The sequence below is a fragment of the Physeter macrocephalus genome, chromosome 2 (genome assembly GCF_002837175.3).
Source record: "Physeter macrocephalus isolate SW-GA chromosome 2, ASM283717v5, whole genome shotgun sequence".
NCBI lineage: Eukaryota > Metazoa > Chordata > Mammalia > Artiodactyla > Physeteridae > Physeter > Physeter macrocephalus.
The window spans coordinates 106890131-106902370 of NC_041215.1; the positions used below are offsets into that span (position 1 = coordinate 106890131).

Below are 12240 nucleotides of genomic sequence, written 5' to 3' on the forward strand. Positions count from 1 at the left end.
CTACTCCAGTTTTCTTTTGATTTCCATTTGCATGGAATATCTTTTTCCATTCCTTACTTTCGGTCTGTATGTGTTCCTAGATCTGAAGTGGGTGGGTCTCTTGTAGACAGCATATATATGGGTATTGTTTTTGTATCCATTCAGGAAGCCTGTGTCTTTTGGTTGGAACATTTAATGCATTCACGTTTAAGGTAGTTATCAATATGTATGTTCCTATTGCCATTTTCTTAATTGTTTTGTGTTTGTTTTTTAGGTCCTTTTCTTCTCTTGTGTTTCCCACTTAAAGAAGTTCTTTTAGCATTTGCTGTAGAGGTGGTTTGGTGGTGCTGGATTCTCTTAGCTTTTGCTTGTGTGTAAAGCTTTTGATTTCTCCACCGAATGTGAATGAAATTCTTGCCGGGTAGAGTAATCTTGGTTGTGGGTTCTTTCCTTTCATCACTTTAAGTATATCATGCCACTCCCTTCTGGCTTGTAGAGTTTGTGCTGAGAAATCAGCTGTTAACCTTATGGGAGTTCCCCTGTATGTTATTTGTCATTTTTCCCTTGCTGCTTTCAGTAATTTTTCTTTGTCTTTAATTTTTGCTAGTTTGATTACTGTGTGTCTCGGCATGTTTCTCCTATGGTTTATCCTGTATGGGACTCTCTGTGCTTCCTGGACTCGGGTGGCTATTTCCTTTCCCATGTTAGGGAAGTTTTCAACTATAATCTCTTCAGATATTTTCTCTGGTCCTTTTTCTCTCTCTTCTCCTTCTAGGACTCCTATAATGCGAATGTTGTTGTGTTTAACGTTGTCCCAGAGTCTCTTAGGCTGTCTTCATTTCCTTTCATTCTTTTCTCTTTAATCTGTTCCGCAGCAGTGAATTCCACCATTCTGTCTTTCAGGTCACTTCTCCATTCTTCTGCCTCAGTTATTCTGCTATCGATTCCTTCGAGTGTAGTTTTCATTTCAATTATTTTATTGTTCATCTCTGTTTGTTCTTCAATTCTTCTAGGTCTTTGTTAAACATTTCTTGCATATTCTTTATCTTTGCCTCCATTCTTTTTCTGAGGTCCTGGATCATCTTCGCCATCATTATTCTGAATTCTTTTTCTGGAAGGTTGCCTATCTCCACTTCATTTAGTTGTTTTTCTTGGGTTTTATCTTGTTCCTTCATCTGGTACCTAGCCTACTGCCTTTTCATCTTGTCTATCTTTCTGTGAATGCGGTTTTTGTTCCACAGGCTGCAGGATTGTAGTTCTTCTTGCTTCTGCTGTCTGCCCTCTGGTGGATGAGGCTATCTAAGAGGCTTGTGCAAGGTCCCTGATGGGAGGGACTTGTCATTGTGATTTTGATTTGCATTTTCCTGATGGTGAATAAAATTAAGCATTTTTTCATTTGTTTATTGACCAGTTGGATAGTCACTCTGGTATAGTGCTATTTCAAGTATTTTGCCCATTTTTCTTTTGGGTTTTCTCTCTTTGTATTGATTTTTAAGAGGTTTTTAAAAATTCTGAATTTAAGAACTTTATTGGATGCATGTCTGTTTGCATATATATTATATATGTGTATATCTCAAGTATCTTCTACTGTGGCTTGATTTTATATGATCTTAAGCTTGTCTTTTGATGAGCAGATATTAATTTTAGTGTAGTCTAACTTATTTTTTTGCCTTTATGTGTACTGCATTTTAAATCTTACGTGAGAAATCTTTATTTAATTTAATGTCATGAATATATTCATCTAAGTTTTGTTCTGAGAGTTTTGCTGTTTACCTTTCGAACTTAGATCTATAGTCTATTTAGTGTTTATTATTGTGTAAAGAATGAGGAAGGGGGTTAACATTCTTTTTTTCCCATATAGTTATCCAGTTGACCCAGCAAAACTTATTGAAAAGATAATCCTTTTTCCATTGTACTGTAATATTTCCTTTGTCAAAACCAAGTAACTGTGTCGGTCACTTGATGTATGTAAAGTTACCTTTACATATTGTCGACTGGGGAAAAATGCACAACCTAAAAGTTGTGAGTTACATTTTATTCAGGGACCTTACTGAGAAAAATAGCCTGGGAAATAGCGTCTCAGATGGCTCTGAGGAACTGTTCTGAAGAGGTAAGGGAGGAGCCAGGATATATTCCTATATATTCTGAGAAAAAAAACTGTGTAGTCAAACATCAGAAGACTACTGCTAATCGCAAAAACCAGATATCTCAAATTAGTGATTTTAGTGATTTTCTAGGTATGAGAAGATGTAAGAGTCTGGGCTCATTGAAATTATTCCTTATATATACATCTTAAATATCTAGGGCCAGTATCCTGCTTTTTTCCATTCTGAATCCCTTCAGGCTGCACCACGTGGGGAGGAGGGACGGCAGTGGCTGATGGCTTGATGGCGGCAACATTTGTTGTTTACTGGAATGGTAGGCAACATTCATTGTCCACAATATTATGGAATTTTCCAATCCATGAATATGGAAGAATACCCTCGCCCTTTTTGGTCTTTAGCTTTTCTCGATAATTTTTTCTCTTTTCAGTGTAGAGATCTTGTACATCTTTTATTAAATTTACTCCTAGATATTTGGTGGTATTTTAAAAATGCTATCATAAATGCTACAGTTTTTAAATTTCATTGTTTGTTTGTTACTTGATTTCTGCATATTGACCTTGTAGTCATTAACCTTGCCAAATTCCGTTATTAATTCTAATGGTTTATCATGATATCCGAGATTAGTGACAGTTTTATTCTTTTCCAATCCTAATACCTTTCATTTCTTTTCATGCTTTATTGTCAATTATTCTGTTATACATATATATTTTTAAATATTTATTTATTTATTTTAGGCTGTGTCAGGTCTTATTTGCGGCATGTGGGATCTTTTGTTGCGGTGCATGGGCTTCTCTCTAGTTGTGGCGTACCAGCTCTCTAGTTGTGGTGCATGGATTCCAGAGCGCGTGGGCTCTGTAGTTGTGACATGTAGGCTTAGTTGCACCACGGCATGTGAGATCTTAGTTCCCTGACCAAGGATCAAACCCGCATCCCCTGCATTGGAAGGTGAATTCTCAACCACTGGACCACTAGGGAAGTACCTCTGTTATATTTTTAATGTCATTAGCCTCATTAGTACCTTCTCTCTCTTTTTCTTGATTAGTGTTTCTTAAAGTGTTTATCGGTGTGGGTCCAGTCAGGAGAGATAAAGCACACAATTATTTAAATAGGGAAAGTTTAATATAAAGAATTATTAACTACAGCAAGGGATTTGGCGTAATGAGAGATTAGCTAGTCAGAAGTAAAGATAACTCTAAAGAATACAGGAATAGGTGGTAAAAGGAGCAGTCACCAACTCTAGGGCTGAGACAGAGTGCCCAAGGAAGAGCCCATGCTCCCAGGACTGATATCCATACTCTGCCGGAGGGGGCACACCTGTGGATGCAATCTTGAAATCAGATTCTTCACCTTCCTTAGAGTTTGTTCTTGCTATCTGTTGTGGATTATTGTTGTTCACTTGTTTAGTCTTTTCTAAACTGTTTTTGTAAAGTCTGTATTCTTTGTCATGTGTGGCCACTGAAGCATCTGTTCTGTTAGCTTAATGGTCAGCTGGTGTTTTGACAGATTTTACCTTAAACACTTGAAGCTTACAAAAGAAAAATTAAAAAACTTTCCCAGTGTTTGCAGATTGGCTTTGTGTTGGAGTCCTCCTTTAACACTTATCCAGGCTTTTTACAGCTCTGCCTTTGTTCTCACTTCCTGCTTGTATGGAGCCAGAAGACCCCAGATGTGAAAGCCTAGTCTTCTCAGACCTTTTCTGAGCATGTATCCTGGTCTTGGGCACGTGCATGACTTTCTTAATTCCCTGGTATTTGCAGAAGCTTTTAAAAGCTCTCATTCCCACATTTATCTCTTTTCCCAACCCCTTCCTTCCCTGGCTTCTTGGTCTTTTCATTGCTTGTCCCAGCTGTTGTTTCATGCCCCAGCTCTTGCAGCCAATACCTGCACCTTTACATGTTTTTAGCAGAAGCCACCTAAGAACCTGTCCTAGCTCTGGAAATGCTCAGAGTTGGGCCAAACAAGGGCAGCTTTTGCACCAGTCCTTGATGGGAGTTGCCAGACAGGTTGAGACCCACAGCCACAATTTTTTGACAAAAATGTCTGTATCGCTTCCTAGCAGTTTGCACCAGGAGTATGGGCTGCTATTCTCCTAGCTGCTGCCTCTCTGGGATATGGGAATTATAGGCAGGCTGTTTAAAATGCCACAGTGCTTTCTTACCACAAAGCAACAGCTTCTTTCTTCATCAAGGCTTCCCCTGGTTGTTGTAAGTCTTTGACTGTATTCCAGAGTTTTTCAGAAGTTGATTTTGACAGTTTTTGCCAGCTCATTACTTGCTTTTGGGGAGGGTTAGAGTCTTGGGATTCCCTGTCCTCCATTTTCAGTGACCATTTTGATGACCAGTGGTGATGGTGCTTTTAGGAGAGCTCTGTTTTCTGCAATGCTGTTGACTTTTGGCTACTGTTGAGCTGGGGAGAGAAGGAAAATGAAATAACCTTAAGTTAAAACACTGAAGACCCCACTATCTTACCAAGGTTTAGTTGTTCCTGTTGAACAGACACTTCTCAGTGGGTACTGGGCTTTGGTTAATTGCCAAAATGCTGAAATGGTTGATGTTAGTTGTTTAGTTGTTTTGCACGTATTTTCACTGTTTTAGAGAGAGAGTGAGATCACCAAAGTCCTCACTCCACCATTGTAGAAGTCAATCTGTCTTCTGGAACATTTTGAAAGAGAATTGTAATGGGAAATATTATATAGATATGATAAATTTTCAAAATTATGTTAGTGGCATATGTGTAGATCAGTGAAGTCCTTTACACTGTGACAAAACTTTCATGGAGTTGATATGGGAAAGTAGCTTAAATTTAAGTTCCTAACATGAAAGGGGCTTACTTCACAAAACCCTCACTGTGTTGTGTGATGTAAGTACAATTATCCCTATCACAGCAACCGTGAAAGGTGGGAGATGTCATGCCTGTTTAACTGTTGAGACACCTGAACCTTGGAACAGTCAAGTCACATTACTTCTAAGTGACAGAGCCAGAAGTAAACCCAAGGTTTTTCTGACTCCAAAGCTTTTGATCTTTTTATTACAGATTGTTTTATTTATTTATTTATTTATTTTTGGCTGCGTTCGGTCTTTGTTGCTGCATGTGGGCTTTCTCTAGTTGCGGCAAGTGGGGGCTACTCTTCGTCGTGGTGTGCAGGCTTCTTATTGCGGTGGCTTCTCTTGTTGTGGAGCATGGTCTCTAGGTGCGCAGGCTTCAGTAGTTGTGGAGCATGGGCTCAGTAGTTGTGGCGTGTGGGCTTAGTTGCTCCACGGCATGTGGGATCTTCCTGGACCAGGGCTTGAACCCGTGTCGCCTGCGTTGGCAGGTGGATTCTTAATCACTGCGCCACCAGGGAGTCCCTACACATTGTTGTGGGTTTTTTTGTTTGTTTGTTTGTTTTTTGCGGTACGCGGGCCTCTCACCGTTGTGGCCTCTCCCGTTGCGGAGCACAGGCTCCGGACGTGCAGGCTCAGTGGCCATGGCTCATGGGCCCAGCCGCTCCGCGGCATGTGGGATCTTCCCGGTTCAGGGCACGAACCCGTGTCCCCTGCATTGGCAGGCGGATTCTCAACCACTGCGCCACCAGGGAAGCCCCTACACATTGTTTTTTATTCCACAAGGGATTTGATAAATATTCATTGGATGAAGGAATGACAAAGAGACTCTAGGAGGGACTTTTACATATTCATATACTTATTGATTGTTTACTATATCACAGCCAGTCTGTGGGGAACCTTTACCATTTTTAATTAGATACTAAGACTTTAATATCTTAATTTCCCTTGGGTTTAAGGTTTTCCCAGCCTTTGAACGTTTAACTTATATTTTCTGTTTTCATTGTTGTGGTTGTTTTGTTTTCCAAATCAGCTCTTTGACAGAATCTGAACTTAAACTATTAGGGATGTAATTATTGGTGGAGCCAGTGTTAGACTGACAGGTCAGTAAACACCTGAATGTTTGCTTTGATTAAGGAGTTGAACTGTATACTCTATGAAATGAGTGTACTTGATGGGTGTTTCTAAGATTTAGTAGGAGGAAATAGTAAATCATTGTGGTTTTCTGTTTTCTTTCAGCTTTCAGAAGAATTATTGGATAAATGGCTCTCCTACCCAGAGTCCCAACATGTCCCTCTCTGCCAGCATATGCTTGGCTTTGCAATGAAGTCTGTTATGCAAATGGTAATGGGTAGTACATTTGAAGATGAACAAGAAGTCATTCGCTTCCAGAAGAATCATGGCACAGTAAGTCTAGGGCCAAATTTAAAATTACTCTTTCATCAAATTGGATAGTTGAGTAATGTATACTTTGCCTCTTAAGAAGAAGGTTTAAGATTCTGTAGTACAGAATTTCCTTGTTTGGGGCTAAAAACAACAATGCAAGAAGGTTAATTGTTGCCTTTTTAAAAATTTTAAGAATTACTTTTTTTTTTTTTTTTTTGTGGTGCGTGGGCCTCTCACTGTTGTGGCCTCTCCCGTTGCGGAGCACAGGCTCCGGACGCGCAGGCTCAGCGGCCATGGCTCACGGGCCCAGCCGCTCCGCGGCATGTGGGATCTTCCCGGACCAGGGCACGAACCCGTGTCTCCTGCATTGGCAGGCAGATTCTCGACCACTGCACCACCAGGGAGTCCCTAAGCAGTTACTTTTTGAAATTTAAAAAATGAATGACTAAAAAATTTTCTTTTTATGTGTAGCAAGTATGTCGGGAGTTCCCTCGTGGCCTGGCGGTTAGGATTTCGGGCTTTCACTGCCGTGGCCCAGGTTTCATCCCTGGTTGGGGAACTGAGATCCTGCAAGCTGCGTGGTGTGGCAAAAATCCCAAAACCAAATGGGTTATAAAGTAATACTAATTTTTAGAATACAGAGAAAAACCATACTTAACAGAGACTACATTCTATATAGAAAGAAATTAAAGTTGATGGAGTGTTAAAATACTAATGAAATGAATATGATTTGAAGAAAGGCTAATGCAGTTGAAAACAGGTTTACTGTTTGCCTTTTTTGAACTCACGTATGGACTTTATTATTCTCTATTTTAATCAGTCTCAATGTTATATTACTTTATTTGTTTCAAATCATAAGTCATTTACTTCACTGCATTTTGGATCTCTGAGAAATCCCTTATTTTCTTCAAATCTATAAAAACAGGTTAAATAATCAGTATAATGTGTGTAAAACAAAATCACTAGGAACTGTGGCTTAACACTCTGTCACTGTTTAATATTATCCTTTTTCCCTTTAAAATGGTTTTGTTACTTGTGTTTGATGATTGAAAAATATACATTTCTTAGAAAACGTTCACATGTTCAATAGCGTAAAAATAAAGCTGGAAAAATCACTCTAATTCCCCTTCCTAGAGTAAACTACTCTGGTTACCCAGCTAAAACAGATTGGCTAAGAAATTCCTAAAATGTTTTCATATTTTAATGAAGAATCAATTTTTGACTCAGTTGTTGATAATCTGATTTTTTTCATGTTGCTGAGACAGCAATTTTAAAACGGGACCTCCACTATTATTTCCAGAATTTTATTCCAAGCTGCTGATACCTATTCCTATTCTGGGTGTTTTTATGCTGGCATTTTCTTTACCTTTCTTTCCTTAGAATTTCAAAGTAGAAATAATAATTTCAAACTTACAGAAAAGTTGCAGCTAGTACTAGGAACTCCCATAATATCCTTCACCCAGGTTCACCAGTTGTTTACATTTTGCCCCATTTGCTTTAGCCATTCATTCTCTGTCTGTCTATCCATCCATCCATCCATCCATCCATCCATCCATCCATCCATCCATTCCTCCTCTCCTTACCCAAACCATTTGAGAGTAGATGTTTTGCTTCTTTCCCCCTAAATACTTCAGTCTGTATATCCTAAAAACAAGGATATTCTCTCATATAGTAGCAACATAGTTGTCAAACTTGGGAACTTTAGCATTCATGCCATACTTTCATCCAGAGCCCATATTCAGATTTATTTACTTTTAGTGGTCAAACCTCTTTAATATGAAACAGTTCCTCAGCTTTTCTTTGTTTCTTGACCTTGACATTTTTTTTTAAGTACAGGATAATTAGTTTGTAGACTGTCCCTCATTTGGGTCTGACTAGATTCAAATTACATATTTTGGGGTGTGACTAGATTTAAATTATATATTTTTTGGCAGCAATCTGGTATTTTCTTTTTTCTTTTTTTTTTTGCGGTACGCGGGCCTCTCACTGTTGTGGCCTCTCCCGTTGCGGACCACAGGCTCTGGACGCGCAGGCTCAGCAGCCGTGGCTCATGGGCCTAGCCGCTCCGCATCATGTGGGATCTTCCCAGACCGGGGCACGAACCCGTGTCCCCTGCATCGGCAGGCGGACTCTCAACCACTGCGCCACCAAGGAAGACCTGGTATTTTCTTCACATTACTGGAAGTTGTCAAAGGAAAGTTTTCAGACAATAAACATGACTCAAAATCCTGCCTTAAATGATCTTTAATGTCTGAAACACCCTGGGGCTGCTGTTGTCCAGCCATGCCACCAGGAGCACTAACCAGGTTGTGAATGCAGAGGCAGTGACAGCTGCACCATGACTGTTGCTTTGCTGACAGCACTTGGGAGATGTCGTCAGTCATAAGATGCATACCAATTTCACAGGTGTTAACATGTGAAAAATGTTCACCTCACACCCAGTTGCATACTGTTTCTGAACTGCCCTCCAAAAACCTTGTCCCAGTTATTTTCCCACCAACATTAGCGTGCTCTTCCCTTGTGCTTTTGACATTTAGAGTTATGCGTCTTTTAAATATTTGCCTATCTTGTAAGTAAAAAATGATGTTTTATGATTAAAATTTATAATTCTTTTATTGTTCGTGAGGTTAAACATTGTTTAATATTTTTGCTGAACAACTTGTGTTTCGTCTTTTGTGGGATGCTTTCTCATGTCCTTCACCCATATTTCTATCAATGTGTTTCTTTTTCTTACTAATCTGTAAGAACTTTTTATTTTTATCTCCATTTTCATTTGCTTTTACTTCTATTTATAGTGCTTTAAAATTTTTATTTATTTATTTTTTAAAGTTTTTTTTTATGTGGACCATTTTAAAAGTCTTTACTGAATTTGTTACAATATTACTTCTGTTTTATGTTTTGGCTTTTTGGCTGCGAGGTATGTGGGATCTTGGCTCCCTGACCAGGGATCGAACCTGCACTCTCTGCATTGGAAGTCAAAGTGTTAACCACTGGACCACCAGGAAAGTCCCCTATAGTGCTTTTTTAAAAAGATTTCTCTTTTAAGCAGTTTTAGGTTAACAGTAAAATTGAGAGTATGGTACAGAGATTTCCCACATACCCCATGTTTCCACACATGCATAATCTCCCCCATTATCAATATCATTCACTAGAATGGTGCATTTTTGGCCAAGGATGAACCTACATTGGACACATAATAATCACCCAGAGTCCATAGATTATGTAAGGGTTCACACTTGATGCTGTACATTCAGTGGCTTTGGACAAATGTGTAATGACATATATCCATCATTATAATATCATCCCCCCAGTCTCAGCAACCACTGATCTTTTTCTTGTACCCATAATTTTGCCTTTTCCTGAATATTGTATGACATTGGAATAATACAGTATATACCCTTAGATTGGCTTCTTTCACTTAGCAATATGTATTAATATTTAAGCTTCCTCCATGTCTTTTCTTTTTGTTCTTTTTTTTTTTTTAAATATTTATTTATTTATTTGGGTGTTCTGGGTCTTAGCTGCGGCACGTGGGATCTTCATTGTGCCATGTGGGATCTTTCATTGTGGAGCACGGGCTGTTTGTTGTGGTATGCGGGCTCAGTAGTTGCGGTGCATGGGCTCTAGAGCGCCTGGGCTCAGTAGTTGGGGCGCGCAGTCTTAGTTGCCCTGCAGCATGTGGGAGCGTAGTTCCCCGATGAGGAATCGAACCCACGTCCCTTGCGTTGGAAGGCGATTCTTAAGTACTGGACCACCAGGGAATTCCCCCTCCATGTCTTTTCATGGCTTGATAGTTCATTTCTTTTAGCTGGATAGTATTCCATTGTATGTACCACAGTTTATTCATTTACCTACTAAAGGGCCTCTTGGTTGCTTACAAGTTTTGGCAATTATGAATAAAGCTGCCATAAATATCTTATGGAGGTTTTTGTATCAACATAAATATCCAGTTTCTTTGGGTAAATACCAGGAGTATGATTGCTGGATCATATTGAAAGAGTATTTTTTGTTTTGTAAGAAACTATGTTTGAGGATTCCATGGATATATCCTCTAGATCACACCTTCTTTCCTAAGCCAAAACCAGTGTACTATCAGTAATAAGCCTGTCAAAGGCATTCTTCATTTCTGTTACAGTGTTGTTACTGTTGTTTTTTTTTTTTTGCATTACGTGGGCCTCTCACTGTTGTGGGCTCCCCTGTTGTGGAGCACAGGCTCTGGCCGCGCAGGCCCAGCGGCCATGGCTCATGGGCCCAGCCACTCCGTGGCATGTGGGATCCTCCAGGACCGGGGCACGAACCCGTGTCCCCTGCATCGGCAGGTGGACTCTCAACCACTGCGCTACCAGGGAAGCCCTGTTACAGTGTTTTTGATCTCTAGTTTTTTGTTGTTGTTGTTGTTCTTTCTTAGGATTTTCATCTCTCTGCTTACATTGCCTACCTGTTCTTGCATGCTGTCTACTTTATCCTTTACTTAAGGATCATTTAGAGCCCTTAGCCTATTACCCTTTAGAGCCTTTAACAATTAATCATAGTTGTTTTAAATTCCTGATCTGATAATTCCAAGATTCCTGCCATTCTGATGCTTGGTTTGTTTCTTCAAATTGTGTTTTTTGCGTTTTTGTATGCCTCGTGACTTTTCCTTGATAGCCAGACATGATGTACTGTGTAAAAGAAACTGGTGTATATAGGCTTTTAGCAGTGCAGTGGTGAGGTGTGGGGAAAGGGGAAGCATTCCATAATCCTGTGATTAGGTCTGTCTTTTTGTGAGCCTATGCATCTGGACTGTGAACTTCACAAGTGTTTCTCAGTTTTTTTCTCCCCGCTTAGGTGGGAAAGGATGGCTAGAATAGGCTGGAGTTCGGTACTTCCCTTCTCCCACGTGGAAGACTAGACTTGACTGGGATTGAATATCCCTTTCCCAGCTCTGTTAATGCCCCAGAAGGTTAGACTCTGGCTAATGAGTTCCCTCTGAGGGCAGGCCTTGTAAGAAGAACAGAGTGCTCTGGCTTATTTTAAATGGGTTCCTTTTTCAGTCCCCCTGCTGGAAGCCTAAGGGGATTTTTCTCTTATATTTACTGTGGGAACCTGGTCAAGCTCCCAGAGGTAAATCTCACTTGGGGCGCCCTGTGTCTGGGTCCCCTGGAGTTTTTAACTGTCAGAGTTGGCATACTGAATCTCCAGCCATTTGTCCATTACATTTCAAGTTTTCCTACCCCAGCACTGGTTCCTGAGGTAGTTTCCACTTGTATGTCTGTTCCAGTAAAGTGTGACTCCCTGGTTTCACCTGTCTCTCCGGTCTTGGGGACCTCAGTTTGCCCTGGGTCCTCTTCTGTCTCAGAGATCCAAGAAGACTTGTTGATTTCTCAGTCTGTTCAACTTTTTGCTCTCAGGGTGGAATAGCTAAATGAATTCAACTTCTTTATCGTGAATTTTTGCCCTGTGCTCTGTGTTGTGCTTAGAAACTTCTTTCTCACTTTAAGGGTATTCCTACATTTTTACAGTACTTTAAAAAAAAAAAAAAAGATTCTATACTTTAATTCATTATTTATTTATTTATTTATTTTTGGTTGCGTTGGGTCTTCGTTGCTGTGCGCGGGCTTTCTCTAGTTGTGGCGAGTGGGGGCTACTCTTGGTTGCAGTGCGCAGGCTTCTCGTTGTAGTGGCTTCTCTTGTTGTGGAGCATGGGCTTCAGTAGTTGTGGCACGCGGGCTTCAGTAGTTGTGGCTCACAGGCTCTAGAGTGCAGGCTCAGTAGTTGTGGCGCACGGGCCTAGTTGCTCCGTGGCACGTGGGATCTTCCTGGACCCGGGCTCGAACCTGTGTCCCCTGCATTGGCAGGTGGATTCTTAACCACTGTGCCACCAGGGAAGCCCTACAGTACTTTTAATAGTTTAATTTTTTTGTGTGTGTGTGTCGTACGCAGGCCTCTCATTGTTGTCGCCTCTTCTG

General features: G+C 40.3%; 1 protein-coding gene across 2 annotated transcripts in view; it reads left to right on the plus strand.

Annotated features, from left to right (window-relative positions):
* The window catches only part of CYP20A1 (cytochrome P450 family 20 subfamily A member 1), a 74611-nt gene that overhangs the window by 23214 nt on the left and 39157 nt on the right, over window positions 1–12240 (plus strand). For both annotated transcript variants that reach the window (XM_024124624.3, XM_055089514.1), the window contains exon 5: window positions 6146–6313. In XM_024124624.3, coding sequence (XP_023980392.1) covers window positions 6146–6313 — 168 coding nt within the window. The remainder of the gene's footprint in view (window positions 1–6145; window positions 6314–12240) is intronic.